The 26,423-nt window shown below is 42.4% G+C and overlaps 3 protein-coding genes and 1 non-coding gene across 5 annotated transcripts in view; 2 read left to right on the top strand and 2 right to left on the bottom strand.

The window, feature by feature from the left end:
- Positions 1-101: 101 nt before the first annotated feature.
- On the bottom strand, positions 102-12,951 carry TCP1 (t-complex 1). The gene is made up of 12 exons (XM_067542504.1): positions 12,726-12,951; positions 10,553-10,638; positions 9,402-9,530; positions 8,627-8,724; positions 8,130-8,240; positions 6,928-7,109; positions 4,942-5,068; positions 3,789-3,964; positions 2,831-2,954; positions 1,322-1,514; positions 780-943; positions 102-409 (listed from the first exon to the last, which is right to left on the bottom strand). Exons 1-12 carry the CDS (start codon positions 12,790-12,792, stop codon positions 193-195), a joined length of 1,674 nt encoding a protein of 557 aa, XP_067398605.1. The 5' UTR covers positions 12,793-12,951; the 3' UTR covers positions 102-192.
- Positions 10,997-11,131, bottom strand: LOC137149159 (small nucleolar RNA SNORA29). Its single transcript, XR_010918687.1, has one exon. It is a non-coding gene; the product is annotated as a small nucleolar RNA SNORA29 (small nucleolar RNA).
- Positions 12,952-16,288: 3,337 nt separating the features above from the next.
- Positions 16,289-20,888, top strand: MRPL18 (mitochondrial ribosomal protein L18). Its single transcript, XM_067542228.1, has 4 exons — positions 16,289-16,449; positions 18,364-18,547; positions 19,827-20,061; positions 20,419-20,888. Exons 1-4 carry the CDS (start codon positions 16,380-16,382, stop codon positions 20,488-20,490), a joined length of 561 nt encoding a protein of 186 aa, XP_067398329.1. The 5' UTR covers positions 16,289-16,379; the 3' UTR covers positions 20,491-20,888.
- A 3,060-nt stretch (positions 20,889-23,948) lies between these two features.
- Positions 23,949-26,423, top strand: part of PNLDC1 (PARN like ribonuclease domain containing exonuclease 1) — a 32,899-nt gene continuing 30,424 nt past the window's right edge. For both annotated transcript variants that reach the window (XM_067542229.1, XM_067542230.1), the window contains exon 1: positions 23,949-24,045. In XM_067542229.1, coding sequence (XP_067398330.1) covers positions 23,970-24,045 — 76 coding nt within the window. In that variant the 5' untranslated portion in view covers positions 23,949-23,969. The remainder of the gene's footprint in view (positions 24,046-26,423) is intronic.

Genomic DNA, 26,423 nt, shown 5'->3' on the forward strand with positions numbered 1-26,423 from the left:
GAGGATGCTACAAATAGAACTTACAACTCTAAGCTCCTTTACCTCTCAGTTATGGCCTTACTGTGCTGAACAAAGAACACAAACAATCCTTGACAGCAAGCTCTCTTGCAACTACCCCATTTTATTAACATACACTCAGTACAATGTTGGAAAGAAGTGTAAGCTAAACAATTAACATAAATAAAAGCCAGACTAGTTTTCAAGTGCTCCAGAACGAACAGCATCTTCATAACACCCGCCTCTATCATCTTTACTTTCAGGATGCAACTTAATAAGATCATCAATTCGAAGAATAGTAATTGCCGCTTCTGTTGCAAATTTCAAGCTCTTTATTTTGACTACAGTAGGCTCAAACACACCAGCTTGTTTGTTATCACGAGGTTTTCCATTGATTAAATCAAGACCAATCCTGCAAACAAGAAATGGAGTAAAGATTGACAGTCAAGTCTTTAGTCTGTTATGCAGCACCTAGCACAATGGGATCCTAGGCACTATATTAACACACATAATTTGGCAACAGTTAGAGCATGAACTTTTGAGGATTACAGCTATGCTTATCTGAAGGAAAATAAAATTTCCTGGAGCAAGATAGTAGTTCTGGTCAAGTAGTACAGCTAAACTACACAATAGGAGGAGAACAGAAGAAAGTAAGTTTACACTATTCTATCTCTCAGGACTTCTACACAAGCAATCAGTATTCACAAAACTCCAAAAACAGCCCTCCCTTTAAACACAATCCCTCCTTTTCACTTCTGTTAATCTTTTGGATGGATACTTACCATTTCAGATTTTTGCGTTCTGGGTTAACTTGCGCTTCATTGTGAAATGCTCTCAACTTTGCAACAAGATCTATGGCATCCTGGGCAGCGTTTACTGCTAAGGTATTTGGAATAATTAAGAGAGACCTGGCAAATTCTGCAATAGCAAGCTGTTCACGTGAACCCTAAAAGGGGAAAAAAGAGTTTGCTCTCAAACTCATCAAGGCAATTCATGCATTACAAGAGGACAAATGCAGCCGTAACTTTAGAGCACCAGAGGCACGTAGACAAGATCCCAGGCCAGAGATGCTTACAATCTATAGTAGGGAAAAAATAGATATATGGAGAGGAAGAGATGTTCTGCTCCCAGCTCTTGATTATTTCTTAATTATGTTGTGAAAACTGAAGTTAATATTTTGGTATATTAAAACAGTTGCTCCCAAAATCTGGCAAAACCAAGCTCAAAACACTTAAAAGCTAAGTTTATGCATTAGAACCACCTGAGCAAAAAGTTTTAATGTTATGCAATAAGCCATAAGTGTTATTTTGTAAACTACACTTACCATGCTGGTTGCATAATTTTCAAGATATATTGAAAGTGCTGCCTCTACAGCACCACCACCTGGTACCACAGACTTGGACTCCAATACTCTTTTAACTACACAAAGAGCATCATGTAAAGATCGCTCCATTTCATCACACATGAAGTCATTGGCTCCTCGTAAAATAACTGATGCTGAAGTACGAGCCTTGGTACTGTCCAAAAATGAGGAAAAGTCAGTTAACTCATGCTTTTATTTTCATGCAGTTCAGAAAAACTCCTCTTGAGAAAAAGCTTTGATATTTTACCATCTCATTGAGGAATCTTAACTGTAGCAAACATTTAATCTAGGATCTTAGTCCTAAAGGGATTATATTCTCTCTTGCAACATCAGTGGATAACATACAGTTTATCATATCAGTTCACATAGACCCCTCTCAGACAGTCCCAGATGTTCTTTGTTGGCCAATGCATTTTGATTTGCTCACAGTGTTAGAAAATTCTTTATCCCCAGCATGAAAGGCAAGGCGTTTCCCATCAATGGGCATGAGATACCAAAAATGCCATTCCCAGTCAGGGAAATGCATGCATTTTAAACACACATTTACTGCCATTAGATTTTAGATTTTTTTTTTTTTTAATTTTTACAGCTCAATTCCTTTGCTGGTTTCCTGTCAGTACCAGTGCTGGATTTCTTTATTCATCATACAAACTGAGTGCCTGTAACTGCCATCAGTACAGCAATAAGTAGTCAGAGTTGTGAGAAGTGACATGGTTAGAGGTACCTACTCAACATCCTAGAATTGTCTATTAGTCTCATAAAACTGAGACTGGGAAGGTCATACCAGAAACCATGGGAAACTGATTAAGTGTTCAGACATGTTTCATGAGGAGACAGATCAAGACACTAACAAGTTTCCATTAACATTATCACTGCAGCATACCAAAATCATAAAAGGGAAAATGAAAAATGCACTGAGTTAGGAATTACTGCTCTTGATATTCAAGTGATATTAACTCCTTCCATTAAACAGGTTTAAATCAGCACCAAGAGATTATACAGAGCTAGTTTTACTAAATCAAACTTTAGTATGCAGCATTTTCAACTCTAGGTAGTGTCACAGGAGACACAATATAACCACTTCTCTATCACTATAATCACTAGTGAGCATGATCATAGTACTATTACATTGTTCTGGATTTTCTCTACACTTCAGCATATCAAGTGTTTAGAGAAGTAATTTCTGTAAGCTATTTAACAAAGACATTCTTTAAGTCAACTATGCAATAATAGAACAGGTTGATTGACTGTAAGAGGTATGATTGAGAAAGATGTCCAGCCCTCGAAATAAAAAGGTGAAACATCAGTTGTTTCATCAAATGTACAATGGACTTCTTATACTCTATCCCACGCGTATAACTGCTCATAGCACTGAGACTGCATGGCAGTAAATAAATGGGAAGTTAGATTTAAAGATTTAGCAAAACGTGGAATACCAAGGCATGATGTATTCTAGAAAAATGTCCTTACTTCTTGATTAAAATCAGTTCATCATCACAAATTCTCTCTTGAACCACCTCTTCTGCCTGGCCCAGCATTGATGCCTCAAAGCTTTCTTCACCTTCCAGATTAGCCAGGGTTGAACAAATGATTGCTTTTAAACAAAAACACAATTGTAAAGTTAGTGTGGACAATCCCAGCACTTGTTATTTATCAATCTCACAGAACAAATGGGTTTACTTTTACAGGGCGAACGGAGTGGTAGTAACTTTAAGCATAAGTGCAAGACTGAGCATTTCTAATCCAACTAGCACTGTCAGGAAAATAAGTAGTCCTATAGGTCCTATCTTACTTTATAAAATAATAACTGAGTAAAGTCACCCTTAGAGTAAAAACGAACCCAGAGACTATTTTTACAGCAGCTATTCTGTATTAATACAAGTTTCCACATCTCTTCTAAAAACATTACAAACTGTCATGCAAGATTCTAGCAAGACTTTCTTGAACTATCAAAATTTCTTTTAGATCTTTATAAGAGGCATTTTGGGATTGAATAATTTTATACTAGGGACTGAACAACTTTTTAAACAATTCACAATCACTACAGAAAATTGGAAATTAGATTAACCAAACTTCCATAATCCCCATATTACAGTTCAGTCTGGTTAACTGAGACTCCTAGATATAGTATGGTCATGTCCCCCAACATGACAGAGGCCCTTCCAATGCTACCCAGCATCTCTCCTCACTGCACTACACGTCTTCAGTGGTCACAATTTTTCAGCAGTTCCTCTTTACTTAGTGAGGTGCTCCTTTCAGGTGCTGCAACACCCTGACATGTTTTCTATTCTAAATGTACTTCCTTATCACTGTGGATGGTGCTCAATAATACTCAGGGAACTGGTTGCCAACAGTTTAGTAACAGCTTTGGAAACACTACATACTACTAAAAACCTTCACTACGACCAAAATCCCAATAGATACATACCTCCTGCTGCTTTAGCAATACGTTTAAGATCCTTTTTTAAAACTCTGCGCACTGCCATAGCGCCAGCATCCACAAAATATTTCAGACACATATCATCAATGCCACCAGTAGTTAGAACAACATTGGCACCTGTGGCCAGAATCTTCTGAATCCTCTCTTTAGTGATGTCTGACTCTCTGAAAAAGGTAACGAGCACGTTTACTTATAACCAAAGATTATAAAAGGGGGGTTAAAAATCCTCAACTGTAAATGGCTAACCCATACACAAGCACCTGAATAATTAGCACGAGTGCAAAGCTAAAATCTCTGGGGAGAAAAGGAACCATCACATGAATATGTCAGAGAGGATAAAAATTGACTTTTTAAAAAATAAACACTTTTTGTATTTAAATATATTTTTCTGTTTAAAAATAAGCCAATTTGAAATGAGATTTGAAATTATGATCACCTACGTTAAGACCGTAACTTACTACAATCATTCAAATTAAATAAAAAGTCTTAAGTGGGCTGCCTAAATTTTAAGGAAAGAAACCACTGAACTGATGGGAAGACACTAGCTTCACACTAGCATTTGAAGTGCTGAACAATCTTTTCACAGCAGTAGCCCTCTTCCACAGGTTCAGAGAATATTTTATTCATTTCAAGTTTTTTCAACAGCTAGTACATTCAAAGTTAAGAAAACAACTGGGAGTTGAAAAGCATGACGTCTTGTTTCCTCTTCTGAGCTATGAATAAAACTAGATGTATGAGAATGAGATCTACTCATTCTAAAATTCTGAAGGACGTAGGGGCAGAAAGAAATCAGTTCAACTCATTAGCTTCCTTTGTTTAATAAATCAGTTTTAAATTCAAAACATGTTTTGATATTTTTTTCTTATTTAATGAAAAGACTCTACAATTGTTTGTGCATTTTAATTGAAGTCCAATTTCCATCTAACTGCACCAACACAAATCACAAGTAAAAATCTTAAATGCATCATTCACTGGTATTTTATATTGAAAAGATGACATTATTTACTTCTGTAGTTAATTTTATTGCCTGTTACATTCTTCAGAGCTTATCGGCATGCCCATAAACCCAATATATAATTAAAAATATCAAAATTAGTTTGAAAAATTCCACTTACTCATTTGCTTTAAAAATCTATCATACCTCTGTCTAATCTGATCCAGTTTCTCCGGATCTGTGATCACCACCTGAACACCAAGCTTCATTTTTGTTTTCTGCAGACTGAAGTCAAGACAGGCAATCTTGGCATTAACTATCCTCTTGGTCATTCCTATATAAAAATGGGATTTTACTCAATGTTGCTACAAGTAAGTTTTTAAATTAAAAATGCTTAATAAAATGAAAATAGTTGTGGTGTTTTATTTGACTTTTTAGATTTCTAAAATACACACAATTCCACATCTAAGGCAGCTTCTTTTCCTGCAATTCTTTTCACAAACATACTTGGGAAAATGTTAAGACAGGAAACTTAGAAAAGTAAGCAGAGGAAAAATGAAAAGCACAGTAAGACATTCTTCAATATGCAGACAATCTTAACTGCTTTCTTAATTTACCTCTTCATACTAAAGGCACAGAGGAGCACCTTTCCTTGACTGCTTTTCCTTGCTTGCCAGTTTGTTATATTATTGAGCTAGAAATTCAAGATGGATTAGTATCACAGATAATGAAACTTACCCTTTGGTATTCAGTGTAATCACTATGTAAGTCTAAAGAGAACTCTGATGTATTTAGCAGGGACCTATTATGCCCCCACTAAAGGATAATAAAAACATGTTGATTTCAACAGAGCTGAACATGTCAAAATATGGTCACCTAATTCCAGTGACAGTAGCCAATTTTCTTGCTTTTACACAGTCCACCTTTGAGGCCCTGCATTGTAGTCAACTATCTTCAAGCCAAGGAGGGCTGAAGGGAACTTCCTTGGATGACATTTATTGCTGCTCACTTATTTGCTAGATAGGCTGAGCAATACAGTGAATCTCCTCTTCTCTCTACTAGCAATTTAACAGCAGCCGCTGTATTCCAGACTTTGTCATTTAAATGCATATTCTTTCAACACTGACAGGTCAAAACCTCACAAGCTTTACCTGCCCATGTGGTTTTTTGACAAAGTAACTGATGTAAAAAGAGTGAAGAGACGGTCAAGTCAAAGACTGCACAATATTTAGATTTTAAAAAATAAGCTTTTAAAAGCTTATGGGCAACAAAAATATTTCCTTGTATCTCTTAAATTGCAATAGAATTTTTTAAATAAACAGTCCACTGCGGTGTATACATTCCAAACATAAGTGCTGTACTAGCACCTGATAACCTGAGATCTACTGGACACTGATTAGACACCAGGTAAGTGTTTAGCTTATTTCTGTCATTCAAGCACAAGAAAGAGACAATGAAAGACAGACTAAACATTTAAAAATCTGTATGATCTTAGGTATTATTTAAAAAATCCTCATTGAGACAAGATTTCAGGGCCAAATACTGATTTCAGACATCAATGTAAGTTTCACTGAAGTCCTTAGTAGTTGCCCATGAGTTTCTGGGGAGAATTTGGACCTAAGTGTCTGCTATTTTTCTAGTGATGAGTAGTTAGAAACTACTAAAATATTATACGATTTAAACTGCTAGAGTAATTTTACAAAATTTAAGAAAAACACTTCCCTCAACTGGCGAACCAGTATAAAGTTTCAATGACAAAAATATACCACATAGTATAAGACCCTGCAAAGTGGGAAGCATTATCCAAGTGGTGTCACAACAGAAGTACAATGCAATATATCAAAGCAACCACCATCATTTTTCTGTGTTTGGGTTTTATATTGTGATTCATCACTACAATACCCAAGTTCCTGTCACATAACAGCAACAGCAGAGCCCCAATGGACTACATGGAGTCTGTCACATCTCACTTATGGGGCAAAAAACTCTGCTTAAGAGAATGGTTTTGGGTTTGGTTTCTTTTAGAATGTATTTATTTTAAGTTATTTCAAGGGTTGTTTTTAATTTTTCTAAACAACAGCTTATTAGCCAGTTTTTCACATCACTAAAAACATTCACATAACAGCAATATTAATAAACAAACTTCAGTCATTCTGCTCACTGAAGGCTTTATAAAACAAAAACTGAGCTTACCTTGTGAGCCCACCACACAGTTCAGTGCATAACCGTTAATAAGAACACTCTCTTTCTGGCTACGGCCATGTGCTTTCAAAACGTTAATGGAACTGATTGGATATTTGGCTTGACCCTTTTGATCTGTGAATTTAACTGCAAGCACAGCATCCACCACCATGTTGGCAAAGAAGTCACCATCACTAAAATACTGTTGTTAAGGCTAAAATGAGTTAGAAAGAGACAACGAGGATAATACAAATTGGTTTTAATCTTAAGAACAGAATTTATATGCTGCTATATATCAACATGCTTTTAAAATAATCAAAGTATTAATCTCATTTTACAGATGGAAAAAACTAGGACAGATTAAATGTTTTGTCCAAAGTCACACTACTAATCAGTGGCAATGCCAGTATTAGAACTCACGTGTTCCTGATTCCTATTCCCAAGCAAAGTCTATACAAAAATTTCCCTTTGTTCACAGAGCATTTTACAACTTGTTCCAGTAATTTTTTCTATAGTGTCAACAAGCAGTTAACATCTGCATGTGGTACCAGGCACTTATACAGAAGGAACAAGTAATAGTTATAGACTTCTACTATTTGTATGTCTTCCTCATTATTTATCACACTTGCGTGTATTCACCTGGAACATCAGCTGAAATTGACATTGACAAGTCTCCAAGTAGATTATAAAAGAAATATATATATTCAATTGTAATTAATGATGTCGCTTCAATTGAAAATATAAAATTTATTAGTCACATATGACTATTTTGGATCTCTCAGAGGAAATGGCAAATCCACATAACCAACAGATTACTAGTAAATTTTTAAAAATATCAAATTATTTCATGTTTTCACAATATGGTAACTTAGTTTTTTGAAACAAATAGATGTCATAACAAAACTGTTTACACAAGGCTTTGCACACACCCAGCTTATTTCTGCTCGCATTATCCCAGTCACATCAGAATCCTGAATTAGTGAGCAGTTTTTCAAATGAAACAAATAGATGTCATAAGCAAGTAACCATCACTGCACTGCAATGGGAAAGACAGACTGCAAAAAGGAAACAGCTTTTCTTGAATTGTCAATACTACCTGAAAAAGGATAAGAACTACTGCCATGGGCTTTAGTGTAGATACTCAAGTTCTCCACAATATCTCTCATCTTTTAAAAATTAAGATTCCAGTTTATTATTACCAAGTCAAAGGATACATTCCTATGATTTTGGAGGACATTGATGTTTTAGCTGCATTAATAAGGCACTCCCGGCCAAGTTCATCTGTGTTAATAATAAGATTTTCATTGATGTAGCGAACAGCCTCCCTGTTGAATAAAAACCAACATTTCAAGAGCAATTTCCTTCTATTCCTTGGGGGAAAAAAAACTTAGATGTCTGAATATTGCTTTCCCTAGCTCTTCCGTCATTAAATGTTAAGTTCACATATATTTTATCAATCAAATGTTTCAATCTTCCTACATGAAGTAACTAGCATTTCCTATTATAGGGATATGCAGGCTAAATCCTGAGCTAGAACAAAGCTGACAAATCACCATTACCACAAGTCTTCATAACTTATCACATTAAGAAAAAAATCCTGTCTTGTTGGTGATTATGAATATAGTATTAAGGTAAAGTAAGTGTTCACTATGTATAATGAAACACTAGATGTGCAAAATACAAATATTTCTGCTGAAATAGATTATCTTACTTGCAAGCAAGACGATAGCCACCAATAACGGAAGTGGGATGAATTTTCTGCTTGACCAATTCATCTGCATTTTTCAGAAGTTCAGCAGCAATAATTACCTGTTTGAAAAGAAAAAGGTTCACGGAGAAAATGGGAAAGTCTTAATATAAACAGTAGTTCTTGCTCCATTGAACCAATAGGTGAAGGCTATGAAAAGCTGCCCATCATTTAAAATTAATTAATGAGCAAAACAATTTAATCTTCTGATGTTTTTTAATCCAATCCTTCGGGGTCTCTAAGTCTTCTTTCCATTTCACTAGTTAACCCTGAACTGATTTTTGGGTTCTCCTGGTTGACTTGTCTGGAGTGAGCTTTCAGCTGATTAAGCTCTATTCCATTGGTTCGTCCATCTACATTTCAATTTTTTTCCTCAGTGGTTGAGAATTATGAACTTTTCCCACCCAGAAGCTACTCTCGAATATGACTTCAGGAAGGGAAGGGATGATAATTCTCAAGTTGCAGCCAGGAAGTAAAGAATAACCCTTTTCCAGAATGCAAGCATGCTTAGAGACATTACCTTTTGTACAGCAGTCTCCCTCATTCCTCCTGATTCATGAACAGCTTCAAAGCAATTTTAACAATTTGTACTGGGGCAGATGCATGAAACTGAAACCTGTTGTCACATGATGCCATGGTCCAGATTTAATCCCCACAGTGCCAGAATTTTTAATGATATGCCAAAAGCTGCATTTGATAATGACTTTCAGCATGTTTGCCTGTAAAACTTTCTACATACCACTGAGGTGGTCCCATCTCCAACTTCTTTGTCTTGCAGTTCTGCCAGCTCACACAGAACTTTGGCAGCAGGATGTTCTACCTCCAGCAGCTTCAGAATTGTTGCACCATCATTAGTAATGGTGACATCCTAGTTTTCAGAACATAGCAAATAAAAGATTGATATTCATACTCATTTATTTTTAAACTTCATGAAACTGTAAAATATGATAAGACATTTTAATGACAATGGTGTGGAAGAATTATGCCTTGTGTGATACCATGTACAATGACCATTTACTTCAAGAGTTTACTTTGTCTTTTTTAAACCAAGTCTTCTATACCACAACCATACACACGTAGTTACACATGAGCAATCCCAACGAACTCTCGTGTTTGCAGGACTGGGGCCCTAGCGTACAAGAATTTGCATGAGTCTTTAGATAGTAGAATTCTTCATGTTAAATGAATGAGAACTAAGGAAGACTTCTTAAATGTAGCCTGAAAATCTCTATTTTTAATAAAGCATTTTAAATAGAAGTTATTTACAAATCTCAGTTTAAGCTAATGTGCAATATACCTTTTATTAATTACACATTAAGTTACCACTCAATGACATACGGCTATTTCACTTTGGCTTTCAAAGATAGCATAAAGAACAGTATAGTAGAAAGAATGAAATCAGCTGCTCTCCTGGTCTAAGTGTTTGACAATGAGAAGTAGTTCTATCTTATTAGAAACATTAGCCAATGCAAATTACTTACAATAGTACCTAATTCCAATACATGTACAACCATTTAAAGACAATAACTGCATGCATGTCAACAGCTGCAAAAATAAGCTTTGATTTATTCATTCATTCTGTGTGTGTTCTAAACAATGTCAGTACAAGTATCCATGTGAGAAAAACCATTTCAACACAAATGTACTGCATATGAGCAAGTATAATTTTGTTACAAAGGAGTACATCATGGATAAAGTAACAGTTAATTACAGTTTACAATTAAAACTTCAGAAAAGAATAAACTAAAGATGTTTTTCCAAATGGCAAAATGGAAAGAGGTTAAACTGACAAATGTACAGACATACCTTCAACTGAAACAGAACAGGTTCCAGCTGTGTAATATGAAAGCCCTTTTCTTAAAAATTAAAATTAAGGACATGCATACTTACACCAATATCATCCACCAACATTTTATCCAAACCAACTGGACCAAGAGAACTCTTCACAATGTTGGCAATAGAAGCTGCCGCCATAACTGTATAAATCAAGCAAAATAAAAATAAAATAAATTTCTTCTTCCCAGATAGAAAATATATTGGTCTTGAAAAAACTGTCAGCAGATTCTCAGTATCAGGAACCTGAAATAAATGACTCCTTATTTAGGCCCCAATCCTGCAAAGAAATTTGCCAATCAAACTAGGGAAGTGGGAAAAAAAGAGATGGTTGTGTAAGGGTCCATAATGATACCCGACTGCAAGATTGGAACAATGACTGTTCATGACTGGAACAAGTAAGGTGGCCAAAGGATGTTTTTTTGGCTACTGAAATAACTAATAAATGTTCTATGTTAAAGAAACAAATTATGTTATTTGGTTTGTCATTTAGAATCTTTTCATATTGTGTTCTGCCATTTCATATAGGAAAAAGATATCGTCAATCTTCTCCTTCAGACTTTAGCAGTGTTTTCTCTATCCCATAAGCATAGCCACTCAATCTGTAAATTGAAAGAGTGGTAGTCAAATGGGAAGGGTCCAGCTCAAATCTGATCTTTCTTTGAAGCTTTAAAGGTACCAAACTCGTTCATTTTCTGTTTGCAGAGATCAGCCCTTTGTAAAAACAAACAAAAAACCCCACAAAAACATTTACATGCTATTTCCCAAATATGCCCTTAATATCAGAGGCTTCCCTAGTCATAGGCTAAATAGGCAGCAATGTACCTCAACTAATTTAAGGACACTACCAGAAGACTACTGGAATGGCAGTAGTCTTTACTATGATAGGTACCACTCTTCTACACCTGATGTTTCTACCCACACAGTATATCCACTTCAAAAACAGGATACCAACATTTCAAAGAAATAATTACACCTATGGCAAAAGTGGGCTGCTGAGTTGGTGAGGTATGCTGGAGCTACATCTAAGTCTGTCTTTGTCATGCACCAGCCTTGTTTCTTCCCTAAATGAGCTAAAGCCCAGATCCTCAGAGGTATGGGAGTTAGACACCTAATACCTTTGAGGATCTAGGTCTAAAGCTTTATACACAGCTGTATTCTTTGCAAACAACACTAGTGCATCTACCCACCCAGTTGTTTAATTAACACATCTTGATTTTACATTAGCACTATGGGCCACATATTAATATTTGCTTCGTAACTATCAGTGACTGGATGGAATTAAGAAAATGTCTTGAAATTATTTTTGATCCTAATATACTGAGACTGTTTCTATGCTACAGAGGATGAGAAACACAGTCTTTGTACTCTTAACTTGCATATGCAGCAAGCTTTAATTTTTGAAAGCCATTCACAGGCTTATATTCAATAACAGTAATCCTCTTTTGTAGGAGGCACCCAAGAATGGACTCTCATGCAAGCAAAAGCTTAAGAGCACCTGTATCAAGTTTCACCCCTTTGTAGCCCTTAGCCTTCAAGGTAAGGACAAAGGCCACTTTTCCTAAATGCTACCCAGTAGGGAAGGAAAACCAGGGTGGGGAGCGGGGTGGAGAAGGGAGACTAACACGGTCACGACGTTGTTCAGAGGCAAACGATGACTGATTCCTTGGCCATTTCCCCAGCCCAGGCTGACGGGGCTCTCTCACACACACACACACACTCTCACACACACAGCGCGTGCAGCGCTTTACCCCCGGCCCAAACCTCTCCCCCGCGGAAGGCGTGTGTCAAACATGGCGGCCAGGCTCTTCATGAAAACGGCGAGCGGGCCGGGGAGAGCAAGAGCCCAGAGCGCCCCCCTGCCGCGAACAAAGCAGCCGCGCCAAGGGGGGCTGCCGCGGGGAGCGGCTCGAAAGAAGAGACGCGCCCGCGAGCTGCTTCTCGGCCCCGGGCCGGGCCTGCAACCTGCCGCGGCCGGGCCGGGCTCTGAGCGCGCCGACCTGAGACGCGGGCGGGGCCGGGCAGAGGCGCGTCGCGATGGTTTCAAAGCGGCCCGGCCCAGCCCCCCCCGGCCGGACCCGTCCCGTAGACACACGCGGGCTTCAGAGCGGCCGGCGGCGGGGCCCGGCCCCTCCGCGGTACAATCCACCCCCGCCCGGCCGGTGCAGCACATGGCGGCGGCCGGTGGGGGGAGGGGCAGGGCCCCGCTCCGCGCTCGGGCCGCCGTTACCGTTCTGGCCGCGGATCGCCTCCCCGGAGCTCCGCTCCCCGAACACGGCCAGCGGCCCCGCCTCCATCTTCCTCCCCTCGCGCCGCGCGCGCGCGCCGAGCTTCGGACAGGGGCACAGGCGCCGGGCTGCAGGGAAACCAACTGCCGGTGGTGCCGCGCGGCCCGCCGCAAAGCTTGCTGGGTACTCGGGCAGGCCCTAATCGCGCGGTGGACGATGGTGGGGAGGGGCGGGCGAGGGGGGAGCAAATTCAGGCGAAAAGGAACGATGAGCTGAGTAGCGATGACGTCAAAATCTTCTGTCCAATCCAGAAGCCCGTTGCAATGCAGCACAAAGGGTGCCTAGGCTCAGGGTGGTGATTGGAGGATTCTTCTGAGCTTAGCGAAGGCCGACAAATCCATGAGTCAGGCACATTGCATGTTGGGTCAGGGGGCGGAGCTAGACTCTGTGTCTCCTGCCCTTCTGGCAGGCTCTAGAAGAAGATGAGTGGTTCTCAGCCCCTTTGCCTGGAGCACCACAGATGTCATTTTTACAACCCTAAAGGATCCCGCCCTCACTGCAGCCGGACAGAAGGAGTTCAGTGATGAGGAGCTGGAGGCTGCCTCCTCGCTGATCTCCCATCCCCCTGACTGCAGCAGGGAAACAACATGCATCCCGTAGCCTGTACGCTTCTCCTGGGTCCCTAGGCAGTGACTCCCCTCTGCAGCTGGGGGACAGAGCAGTGTTCCCCTCCAGCCCCAGCAGGGACCCCCAGTGCCCTGGGACGCAGGCATAGCATTTTTCCGTGCTCCCTGCTACAGCCAGGGGGAGGGGAGCGCTGATCTCCCATCTCCTTGGTTGCAGCAAGGAGCTTGCACTGGTCTTTAGCCCTGCAGGAATATGCTCCACATGGGTCCTTGAGCAGTGGCTCCCTTCTGCATCCAGAGAGAAGGGAGCCGCGGGCCACTTTTGGCCCCCAGGGCCACAGGTTGGGAACCACTGATCTAGATTGAGGCGGCTCCCCTCCCCTGTGTGGGGCAAGATGAAATTATTTCAGGGACGTGGTGGTGCTTGTTGGCCACACAGCCCAGGCCAGGGTCCAGAATGGGCACGTAGCTCCATTTCTCAGGGCTAGAGCCCGCTGCAGAGACTCAGACGGCCCCTGCCCCACCCGGCACGAGAACATCAATGCGTGTCTCCGGGCAGGGCCCTCCTGGACACGGAAACTGGAGCCCAACCCCCACTTCCCTTCCCTCCCTCACACACGCGCGCAGATGGCGAAGCTCAGATGGGGTCATGCTCAATAGGACCCAGCCCCGTTGTCCGGACGCGCTCTGGGATCCCGCGTGTTCGCGTCACTGGCCATTTCGTCTAACACTGAGAAAAAGGCTGCAACCCGCCCCCCTTCGGCAGGAGCTGCCTGGCCCAGCCAACACAGGGGGCTGCAGCGAACAACATGCGCAACCACCGAGCCCTGTGCTGCCAGTGCAGAGCTCGGGGGCCACGTGCGTGTTGCTCCGCTCATTGGGCACAGTCAGAGCTGTGCCGCACCTGCTCCTGTTGCCGGCTCTGGCCGGCCGGTGGCAGTTGGGGTTGGATGGACCTGGTGGTGGCTGGCCAGCCACTCCACCCTGCTCCCTACTGGCCTTTGTTGGACTCGGGGGCGAGCTGAGCAGTGCTAACTGTTCGCTCATGGCTCTGCCCCACCTTCCACGGGCCCAGCAGCACTGCCCAGCAGGGACAGGGTCTGTGCGTCAGGATCGGGAACAGGGCCCGCCTCTGCTCTAACTTCGTTTTGAATTTTAGCAACAAGGCACAGGGGCAGCGGGTAATTCCCTAGCCCTTGGTGTAACCGTGCAGTTCAGCAGAGCCAGTATCTTCTTCAAAAAGTAATTTTGTACAATTTGCACAGCTTGTCTGTTGGCTGTAGTCTACCTGTTCGTGCCCCATGAGACTGAGTTGTAGCTAATTGCACAACTAACCAAACGTATAGCACTCTCTGACACTTCCATCAACCGAAGAATGGTTGTAGTGTAACCACTTTGGATTTCAGGAGGAAAATAAGATTCTATTTTCCATATTAGTGAGAAGTTGGGCCCCAAGTCTTCTATAGTTTGTGACCACTATCTACAAACCTAATCTGGCTAGAGGGTTTAACACCATTACCTTGTTTTTGTTGTCTATACAAATCAAGATCTTAGTAGTGACCATGAAAACGTTCGAGGCATCCCTTTTGTGTATGGGAAACTCAAATTGTATCATCCGTGTAGGACAGCAACGTGACAGGGTACTTAACTCTTCAAGGGAAAATACAAGGGAAAATATGAGCTCCTTTAATTTTCCTTTAATGTTATTAATATAAAAATAAAACAACAAAAAAGCCAGAACCCCTTCTTCTAACCTCTTTTGAAATTCCTGAAAATGCTGGTGGAGACACCTTGTCTTCCTTCTGTTACTGTGGCCTTGGTGAGGTCACATACAGCCATCTCAGGCGACTTAATGGTCTTGGGTAAACCCCAATTTGAACCAATCTGTCCTGAGCCTTTGTCTAATAGAATCAAAAGCTGTCTTGAAGTCTACAAAAGCCACATAGAATTTCCGATTCTGTACTTTAAATTTGAAAATTAGGTAATCAAGAATAATGTGGTTCTCTACCGTGAAGCATCACTTCCTTACTCTCTTCTTCTATGATAAGATTTTCTCGATCTACACAATCCCTCAGTCTGCCCCAAGTATTTCTTGTATATATTTTAGATATTCCTTCTATCAGGCTAATGGGTAAATGAAAACTAAGGTAATTTCTATCTCAATTTTTAAAGATAAGCTAATAAGACTTAAATCTTACCCTGTAAGGCTAATACTTGTAGAATGCATAGCTGTACATGGTTTCATGAAAAACTGAGAAATAAAGAACTAGTTACAAGTATATACAAATCTGATTTATTTTTAATATAAATTTTAAAAAATATGATACTTTTAATTTCTAGCAAACTTTCAAACTTTCACCAGCTTTTTGGTGAATTGATTCAATATGTCGCCTAACTAGCAAGGAGAGGGAAATAAAAGACAGGCTCGACGACACCTGTGCACAGATGGTTCCCTATTGGACACATGGCAGGGATTCAGGCGACTTCACTTACTCCCTTTTTGCTAAGGATCTGGTTTGTTCCTGGCCCCAGATGATACAGGTGTGATTGACAGCAATACTGGGCAGCGGCTGTCCTTTCTCAGCTACCCCCAGGAACCTGAGCTGAGTGGGGAGAATGCAAAGGCTAACACGTGCCCCGACCCCGCGACGGCCGTCGGGCTGGGAACGCGGCGCTGGGCTCGGCGCGGGGGGGTTATTGGTTGCACCTGCACAGCCAGGCGCCTACCCCTGCCGGCAAGACAATGGCCACGAGGGCCGCATGCAAACCGTTCTGCGCAGCCGCGGGCGGGCGGGCGGGGGGAGGAACCCGCCTGCTTCTTGCCGGAGACGCCAGGGTGAGGGCGGAAGTTAGTTCTCTGTCCGCTCTGCTTCCGGTCCGGAGCACGAGCCGCGCGCGTGTGCGCGCGCAGGTTCAGGGTGGGCCAATGGGGGCGGGCTTGGCTTAGCCAAGATGGCGGCTGGCGGGTGGCTTTGACCGTGCGCGCGCGCGCGCGGGAGACGTTTCACCGCGACTCCTGCCCGACCCGCGATGGCGCTGAGGAGGAGCCGGGGCCTGCTGTGGGGGGCCGCGGCCGGGAGACTGCAGGGAGCCGGAGAAGGTGGTTTCACACCCTCCCCAGCGCGATCCTCGCTTCCGACGGCGGGCTGCACCCCGCCCGCGCGGGACCGCCCCGGTCCCCGGTCCCGCAGGGGCCCTGGGCGAGCGATGAAATAAAGCAGCGCGTTGAGTATTGGCCACAGGCCGGTCACCCGCGCTGGGCCGCCGGGAGGGAGGGAAGGAAGGAAGCTGCCCGCAGCTGCCCTGGGGGTTGGGCGGGAGGGTTTTGCTCTTAGGTGGGACTGAGCCTCCTGCACTGGTCGTACCCTCCTCTGCCCAAGGAGCCTCCCTGAGCTCAGGCCGGTCAGCCCTGGCCTGGGACAGCGCATTGGCAGGGAGCCTTTCACGGAAACGGGGGTGCTTTAGGAAATGAAGCTTTCCTCTGAGTCAGGGAGAACCCAGTGCTGCCTTTCATACATTTATAGGAATGCAAGAATCACCATACACAGTCAGACTAATTGTCGATCTAGTCATCTGTTGTGTTTGATGCCCCCCTGAACTAAGAAGTACTGAAGAAGATGGTGCAAGACACCCTATAACAGCTCATAATAGTGTAATTTGCCTACATGGGGAAGCCTTTCTTAGACTGTCAGGGCTGGTTTACACTACATGGTTAAGTTGACATAAGGCAGCTTGTGTCGACCTAATTACATCAGTGTCTACATTACAGCCTTCCTACCACCCATGTAAGTGCCCTACTTCACTGACAGCATAAATCCACCTTCATGAGAGGCATTAGGCTTGTGTCCGGATAGTCAGGGTGATGCAGTAGCAGGCCTTACATAGGCTGTTCGCTGTCTTGTCAATTTTATGACAAGAAAACGACCAGGCTGGACTGGGCAGCTGGACCAGGCTCCCAGCAGGGAGTGAAGCCTCAAGTGGCTTCCCTGCTCTCAGGGGAGAGTAGAGGGATGGGGCAGCCTGCCAGGAGCCTGTGGGGTAGGCAGCCTCCCAACAGGAAGCTGCAAACAGACTTGAGAGATCCAGCTGTCAGCTTTCCACACTATCCCTCTTAAGTTGGTGGAAGTGCTCCTGGTGAGGATGTGCACCACCAACCCAAGGAAGATTGTATGGATTTGGACTACCTCAGTAATTATTGCAGCGGCTGTAAGTCAACCTAATATAGGTTGACTTATGTTTCTAGAGTAGACATTATGCCAAGGTCTTTCCTATATGTGGTTACTGAAGTGGCACATTTTTTATAAAGAAGGGATGTTAAACCCTGATTTCCTAGATAAATTTAAAATTAAGTAATTGGATTGGACTACCTAAATGCTTCTTGTAGCCTCATCTGAATATTCTAACTTTTGGTTACTGCCCAACATTGTTACACAGCTGTGCACTGTTAAACAACTACTTCACCCAAAGAGGCTTGAACTGTACTGGATCCTTCAAAATGAAGGGCACTATTCATTATAAAAAGTGATCAGTTTCTATTAGAAGCTTTTCTGCATCATGAAATTATCCAGTTTTGCTCATTTACAATCTGCACATACCAGTATCCAGCTAGAAAGCAGTGTTGCAAATCAGGCTTCAGATATGTTCGCAGAGATGTGTAGGATGTCTTTATCCAGTTAGTCAGTCAGTTGCCTTTGCAGTTACCTATTTTCATTAAAAATGACTTCTTAATCCTTAGAGAATCTCTTTGTCATTTATACGTTTGTGTTATGAGCATAGGCACAGAAAAATTGTCAGCTCACTTTTGCAGCCCATAATTAGAAATGTGATATGCCTTCTGCATTCAATTTAAACTCAGCTTACATGCTGTAGAAAACCATTCAATTCTGCTAAGATTTTTTCACCCCAAATCTTCAGATCACCAATTCTACGTTTCAGGCTTTGTAGACTCAATCTATATATTCTGTGTATATTCTAGTGTTTCTAGTTCGTTCTTCTTTTCCTGATTTCCCCCAAGGGCTTCGTTTCACATCTGCTGCAGCCAGCTTCAGAACCACTGAGGGTGAAGTGGACACAAAAGAAAATGAGGTTGTTGCCCCAGATTTCACCAACCGAAATCCTCGTAACTTGGAGCTGCTGGCTCTGGCAAGGAAGGAACGGGGCTGGAAAACAACATGGCCCAAACGAGAGTATTGGCATAGGTGAGTTAGAAATCTATTAGCAATAGTACAGGCTTAACAAAATACATGTAAGAATGTCACCTTAAAATCATAAACGCCCACACTACAATATTTTCTTCAACTGAAGATTTCACACCATTCAGAAAACAAGATACACCTTAAGTGTTCTGAGCACCTGTCGTCTGAAAGTCAGGGCCTTTAAAGTGTTCAAGTTGGGCAACCAAAATCACTAATCATGCCTGAGACTTTAGGCCACAATGTTTTAGTGTACCTATATATAGAAATATTAATGTTAGAATTTTCTAATGTTGATTCCAAATGAAATAGAAAAGTTGTGAATGAGCTTTTAATTCCAGAGAAATATCTTGTTATCTGAAAAGCGTGAAATCTTCAGTTGAGTCTAAGTAAAAATGTTGTGTGGGAATTATCGCTTTAAGATTCCACTTATAGAAGTCTGAATACATCAATGGACAAAAATTATATTTATAAATTAACGATTAATGAGAATAACATCTCTGAAAGTATTAAATGAGAACTTGCAAACTTTTGAACAAGCAATAACTTTTGCAGCCTTCAATCATGTTTGAGAAGTTTTACTCAGGGTTCTAGTTACCTCTTCAGAGTGTCTTTTGCTTCTATACACTGGTATGCAAAAAAAGAAAAGGTTCAGAATCCTGGTATCTGATTTTTCCCTTAATAGTGTCCCTTAAAAGAAAATATTTAGATAACAAAATTAATTTAAAAAATCCATGAGTCAGTGTTAAGGTTGTTGCAGTGCTTTTTTTCTACTTGATAAGTGAGCAGCGTAAGGTTTTTGATGTTGTTAACTATTTTCCTTGTTTTAAAATTTAGAAATTATGCCATAGTCACATATATTGTAACTTAACAACTTTTAGCTTTTTTCCTAAAAGTTTTGTTTTTGAAATTATAACAATCATAGAAATGTAGGGCTGGCCTCAAGAGGTCATCAAGTCCAGTCTTCTGTGCTGAAAGCAGGGGACCAAGTAAACCTAGATTATCCCTGTCAGATGTTTGTCTAACCTGTTCTTAAAAACCACCAATGATGGGAATTCCACAACCTTCCTTGGAATTCTATTCTAGCATTTAGCTATCCTTATAGTTAAAAAGTTTTTTTCCCTATCTAACGTACATCTCCTTTGCTGCATAATACTGAAGCTGTTTTTCTTTCACAGTGTGACACAATTTAAAACAATATAATGAAATGGAGTTCTTGAGCAGTGAGTGATTCATTCTTTGATTAGCTTTCATGTTCCATGATATTTATTTTTCCTTCATCCAGACTACGGCTTGAGCGGACACAGCACTATGTGGATGCCTTTGTTGAACATTCCAGTGGGAATGTTGTTGTCTCCGCCTCCACCCGTGAATGGGCCATAAAGAGACATCTGTACAGCCCCAAGGGAGTGGCAGCATGTGAAAATATTGGGCGTGTGGTGGCACAACGCTGTCTGGAAGCAGGAATCAACTTTGTGACCTTTAAAGCTGTTAGCCCGTGGGAATATTGCTGCGACTCGGCAAGTGCCCATCTCCTTGCACTTGATTTCTTTAGATGAATTTTACTGCTCTTGAACACTAGAGTGATCCTTGGGTGGCTCAAGCATTGTAACTTAACTAAAAAAGAACTACACAATCCCCTCTTCTTGCAACTCAGAGCCAGGTGGATATCCTACCAGAGAGCACCTTATCTCTGACAAGCAACATCCTCTGCTATTGCAACTCAGGGGGCCTCTGTGGCTCTGCATCTCAACACTAATTTGTTAGCACCCCTGTTATTCCCGTACTGCCTGCTTTAATTTTGGGGGTGGGGGCGGGGCGATGAAAACGACTTTAAACCTTCATATTTTAAAGCTGTTTCCTTTCTTTAAAACCAGATCCAGCGATTCCAAAAGGCTTTGACGGATGGTGGTGTCGTCGTGGGTGAGCCTCGAAGAATCTATCAATAGAACGAAGATTGGGGGGGAAACTACTCGTAAAGGAATATTGAACAACTGGTCTCATATAGGAGTGGGTATCAAAGCAATTCATGCCCAGAGCTGGGACAATGTGGAGCATAGCATTTTATAATACTAAATAAGTGATGCTGATTTTTTCTTTTTGTTGACTTAGCCCCTAATCTATTCAAAGATTTTAAGGCCAGAAAAGATCATGAAAATCTAATTAGGCCATAATTTCACTCAGTAACTACTTCAGGACCATATCTTGTGGTTGAGCTAGATCATATTTGTAGACATCCAGCCTTGATGTAAACTTCAAGTAACGGAGAATTTACCACATCCCTTGGTATGTTTTTCAATGGTTAATTCTCACTTTATTTAAATAAAATAAAAAAGCCTGTACTTTATTTCTAATCTGACTTTACATAGCTTCTAGCTATTGGATGCCTTTAATCTAGCAGACAGAGCCCACTACTATTGGAATCGTCTTCCCAGGTAGGTACCTATAAGAGGTGACTTGACATATAAGCAAAATATATTGAACTTCCCCGAGCCAGTCTTGTAACCCTTTTAAATCCTTTCCAGTTCAACATGCTTTTTTATGTGTGGACACTTAATGATTTTCCTAATGCTACATACAGAAGTAATACCGTTCCTTATTTCATAGTATCTTGCTTATGCATCCAAAAATCACATTGACCCTCTTAGCCAAAGCATCCCTGTGGGAGCTTGTGTTCACTTGGTTATCAGCCATGGTTGCTGAATATTTTTTAGGCTACATACACACTGACGGTGGCAAATTCGCTGCCGTGAGATGGATTTTTCCAGATCAGTTGAGTGGCAGCGAAGACCCACTCAATCCGGAAGTTGATCTATTAAAACCACCTCTAAAAAAAGCTTAGCTCTGCGTCGATGGGAATGCATTTCCTGTCGGTGCAGCACAGTGGATATGGCGTGCTAAAGGGAAGTTACAAAGTCGACGGGAGTTACACAAGCTACTCTGTGACTGCCGCCAAATTTTGCCAACAGTGTATTTTGCCCCTAGAGTTGCTGCGTTACAGTCCACCATGCTGCAGGCATGACCTGGAATTTTCTTTTTCCTAGATATGATCTTGCCTTTGGCTTTATTAAAACACATGTTTTAATGAGCCCAGTTTACCAAGTGATGCAAGCTGATCTGTGTGACTCACCTATCATTATTTACTACTATGCAAAAATAGGTGAACTTCAAACTTTACCAGCACTGAATTTATATTTTTCAAATCATTAATAGACAGTGGAATAGTACTGGGGCAATAATAGGTCCTTTTGGGTGATCATTCCTCACCTCTTGAAATGTATCAAGTAGACAGTTTTAAAATCCATGTGCAGTACATTAATTTCTTAGAGTACTGACTTTTTAAAAATTGTTCATACTAAATTAACCCCTTCATAGAGGTGGAAGTATAGTATGTCAGCAGTGTTATCTTTAAAAACCAAACTTAAAATCATTCAAAATATAGCATGACCTATGCTATCAACTTAATTCTTTACTGATTGTTTTCTATGTTAGCCTTTCTATGATTTTGCCTAAGGTCAATGGCAGACTCACAGACCTATAGTTACTTGGATCTTCCCATTTACCTTTTTTAAAATATTGGCATAATCTTAACTTTTTTTTCCAGTCATCTTGGAAAAATTAAATGAGGCCCGTGAGCATAACCAACTGCAACGCTGCTTTAAAATTGATTGTAAAAGGGATAAAGCTTAAAATACTGTAGATGTTATTTGAATTTACAACATTAGGACAAATTTATCTTCAACTTCCTTCATGCTGCATAATTTATTTTTTTCCAGTTTGTGTCAATGGGGTTAGCTTCCAAAACTAGAAGCTTTATGTGTTTTCTGCCTTTACTGTTTTCCAGCAGCTAGTAAGGTTCTGGTTAAAGCGGCTCGCCTGTTTTCCAGAGAGAGTTAATTTGGTATGTGGTATTATAAAGAAAAAGCTCTCATTACAGTACATGCCTTTTAAAGGGGGGCAGTCAGGATCTCTGCAGCTGCAATATAATGTACCAGTAGTTAGCTGTAAAATAATTTGGTTCCCTCTATTGGGAGAAGGTGCTGTCATAATGGGTTGGAGGCTGAGTTTTGGAACCATGGCTGAGGTTGGGGAACTCCTTTCTGCTCATTGATTATTATTATATGAACTGAAAAGATGCCAAATGAGTAGGGCCCTGCCAAATTGATAGCCCTGAAAAACTCCTATGAAATCTGGTGCCCAGCTGGGGGCTCCTATCCTACTCAAGGCTCCAGCTGCTAGTCCCCACTGGGGATGGGGAGGGACGTGACTTCCTTTTCCCCTGCAGGGGTGGGTCAGTCCGGGAACCTCTCTTAGCTGGAGCCTTGGAGCTTCCTGCAGCTGTCAGCTCCCAGACCCAGGCAGAAGGCTGTGGCTCGAGCTGTCGCCTCTCACCTCTCTCTCGGGTGGGAGACTGCTGGGAAAACCAGATGTATAGCAACCCTCTCTCCCCATACCCTGTAACCCTCAGTTCTGTGCAGCTGCTGGGAGTGGCACTGGCTTTAGAGCTGGGTGCCCAGCCAGCAGCTTTCCTCTCTGGCTGCTTAGCTCTGAAGACCGCATCCCTGCCAGCAGCAGAGCAGAAGTAATGAAGGCAATCATGCAATAACCTTGTGACCCCTCCCCACCCCTCTTGACTGCATTTTGGGTTGGGTCCCCCAAGATACCACCACCATGAAATTTCAGGTGTAAACACCTGAAAATGTGAAATTGATCAATTTTATAACAGCCCCCCCCCTTCAGCGACATTGACCAAAACGGCCTGTGAATTTGGTAGGGCCCTACAAATGAGTTTATAGCATCGAACAGTTTAAATGTGGATCAGAAGAGAAGGTTGCCCAACCAGACAGTTTATAATAGGATTAAGATTCGTGGTTAAACTCTAGCTCTCTCCCGCTAGCTTTCTGAGCAAATCACTGCCTGTCCTGTTACCTGTTTTCTTCCTTCCTTCCCTAACACTGGGCAGGGAGCTGGGGCCATCCCTCCCAAAGAAGTGCCAATGGAGCTGGGGCAGGGGGCAGAGCCAGCTGTGTTCCACATGGGGTGAAAGGGGGGCCCTCAACTTCTGGGAGCTCGGAGCGGCTCCCCGCCTCCTGCCCTGGTTCCAAAGGATTTCCGTGCCGCCTTGTGCCCCCGCGGCAGGCATCCCCTCTGCGGCCGCCTTCTAAAGCATCACTTCGCTCCTCCAGAGGGTGCCACACCCCTAGGGGGCGCCGCAGATCGCAGGGCAGCCCTGCTTCGTTCGGCGGTGCGGTTTCTTTAAGAGTCGGGAGGGGGCGTGGCGGGAAAGACGACGGGGGGAGGGGGCTCGCGTAACTAACCGAGAGCCGATTGGCTGCTGCTCCGGTCAATCAAGCGGGCGCGCTCGTGCGGGGCCGGGGTGCTCCGAGTCTCCGACCTCGCCGCGCGGGAGCACGTGGGCGCTAGTGGCATGGAGCTGGGGGCGGCGCAGTTCGCGCAGAGCCTGACCCGCCTGCGGGAGCTGGTCCTGGGCTGCGACTTCCTGGGTGAGGGCGGCTCCCCTGCGGGCCGGAGCCTCCCGGTCGGGGGCTGTTGGCCGCTTGCAGCGAGCAGGGCAGGGCAGGGCAGGGCGGGGCGGGGCAGTCATGCTACCTGCCCCTCTCTGCTGCCGCCGACCCGCGGCTGCCCGGGGCCTCCCAGCCGGCTCAGATCCTAAAGCCACTGAAGTAACTGAAACATCAGAGGCATCACTTCACCTGCTTACTTGCATTTGGTATATGGTGCCAAACCAGTGCAGGAGATACCCGGATGACTGCTCAGCTGCCAGATCGGGTCTTGACTCCTAGGCTGGTCTTTTCTGGTGCTTGGCCCCCTGTTGATAAATATCGGATCACCATTTTTTCCCCCAAGCCCTCTTCCCTTGCCGCATTTGGCAAGGGAAATTGGGTTTTTCTCTCTCCACAACGCATACTGCAGAGAGAGGCATAGGCACAGAGTTGAGTCTCTGCATAGATTGGGTACTGATGAGGATGTGTGTGGTTCCTTTCTGAAAGCCTTCAGAGAAACCTCTGAGATGCATCTAGAAAGGTGCAGAAGTGCTGTCAAAGAAGTAGAAAAGTAGTGAAGCAGAACTACTTCTGCCCCTTTATTGATTTTTTTTTGGGGGGCATTTTGTTTTGAATGGTAGGTTGAGCCACCTATAATCAAATAGGAAAGGATTGCACCATGGTAACTAGTAAGAATAACTTTTGTACCACTTAGGCATCCTTTTCCCCTTCCATCCTTATTCCAGTGATTGCTGCTGTCTCACTTTGCCCCTTCATCATGAATGACTGGATTAGATGACCTCTTGAGGTCCCCTCCAGTTCTATGATTACAACAAGAGATTGGGAAAGGAGTTCAGTCTTAAGCCTTGTCTACAGGATAAAAGATTTACCGCTGTAGCTATGTATCTGAGTTCTTTTGCTGGTATAGCTTATTTCATTCAGAGAACTGGTGGTGTAGAGTGCCTCAAGCTTTGCTGACATAGCTATGTCGGTTAGTAATGTGAAAAAAATCACACACAGCTCACACTGGCAAAATAACTTTTGCTGGCATAATTTATGTCATTTATAGAGAGGTGATCTAGCATCTTTAACAGCACAAGGAGTTCTTTTGTTAGTGTAAATTGCATCTCTGCATCAAGGCTTTGCCAGTATAGCTATATCTTGTAGTGTGGACTAGCCCGCAGAGGTTTTTTCCAGTTTTCCATTTAAGATGTTCATCTTTTGAAGTGTGTATATCATATCACCATTCACTGTTAGTGTGCAGTGTCCCAGTAGGAAAAAATGTAATTTGTTTCCCTTCACCGTCACTACCTTGTCCTTGAAATGTTCTCTTTTTTCCTGATCTGTAAATGAAGCACAAGTTACTTTCCATTCAATAACTGTTAAACTGGATTTAAGGTTGAGAGAATATATATATATATGTAACTTAAAAAACATACAACCTTACAAGGATGTGGTAGTTATCTTAATAACAAATAAAAAAAAAAAACTCCACTAAAGTTCAGATTTAAGATTAAGCTTCAAATTACTTGAAAGTATTGGAATGTACGATTGAGGCATCCAAACAGCTTGTACTTTGATGTTTGGGGTGAACGGAGAGACTAGGACTAGGTCTATCCTACAAAGTATTGCAGGTGGAACTGTGTTGGTCAGGGTATGATGAGTTCTGCTGCTTGGCCTACATAATCTGTGCTGGCAGAAGCCTCTAGTGTAGACACAGTTATACCAGCAAAACTGTACTTGTGTTAAATCATTTACTTTGCTGGGTGGGGCTGGTATAAAATAGCTATGCCAGCAAGAGCACAGTTCTGCCAGTATAAGTTGCATCCACATTAGGAATGTGTTTCTAGTATAGCTATACCAGCAAAGTGCTCCTGGTGTAGACCTAATCTAGGACAGCACCTTGTCTATCCAAGTTTTAATCTCCACTGTAACTATGAACACTAGAATGCATTATTATTAATTGTCCATTACCTACCTCCTGGTCTTTGCCTCTGCCATACCTCCTTGGACAAACACTCTGATTACAATCTTTCCTGTCAGTGATTGTCACTGGTTATGAATAGTATAGAAAATCATCTAACTACCTCATCCTCACAAGTAGGTGAACATACAGTTTCAGATTAGGAACTTATACTTCTAGTTGATGGTGAAATAAGCTTGACCTATCAATATAGAAAAGCCAAAAAAAGCTATAATATAAACTGGTATTTTAGAGTGCTCCCAGAAGTAAAGCTTTGAATTTGGCTGAGAGAGGTAGTGAATCACAGATGGAAAATGACCCCACCTTGTGTATGCATTGCTGGTCTCGATGTGCTTGTGTTAGCCACAGTGGTGCTGATTAAACATGGCTTTCTCCTTTTAGCCCTAACATCCTA

The sequence above is a fragment of the Emydura macquarii genome, unplaced genomic scaffold (assembly GCF_026122565.2).
Source record: "Emydura macquarii macquarii isolate MOO-44397 ecotype Brisbane River unplaced genomic scaffold, CSIRO-AGI_Emac_v2 contig_705, whole genome shotgun sequence".
NCBI classification, from domain to species: Eukaryota; Metazoa; Chordata; order Testudines; family Chelidae; genus Emydura; species Emydura macquarii.

What these genes read in the sequence shown, in the direction of transcription:
- MRPL18 (XM_067542228.1), top strand. Translation starts at nt 16,380, where the DNA reads ATGGCGCTGAGGAGGAGCCGGGGCCTGCTGTGGGGGGCCGCGGCCGGG. An exon ending in ACTGCAGGGAGCCGGAGAAG is followed by an intron (nt 16,450 to 18,363) that starts GTGGTTTCACAC and finishes ATTTCCCCCAAG; the next exon opens with GGCTTCGTTTCACATCTGCT. An exon ending in AAACGAGAGTATTGGCATAG is followed by an intron (nt 18,548 to 19,826) that starts GTGAGTTAGAAA and finishes TCCTTCATCCAG; the next exon opens with ACTACGGCTTGAGCGGACAC.
- TCP1 (XM_067542504.1), bottom strand. Translation starts at nt 12,792, where the DNA reads ATGGAGGCGGGGCCGCTGGCCGTGTTCGGGGAGCGGAGCTCCGGGGAG. An exon ending in GGCGATCCGCGGCCAGAACG is followed by an intron (nt 10,639 to 12,725) that starts GTAACGGCGGCC and finishes TGATTTATACAG; the next exon opens with TTATGGCGGCAGCTTCTATT. An exon ending in CTGTGTGGTGGGCTCACAAG is followed by an intron (nt 5,069 to 6,927) that starts GTAAGCTCAGTT and finishes ATTTTTATATAG; the next exon opens with GAATGACCAAGAGGATAGTT.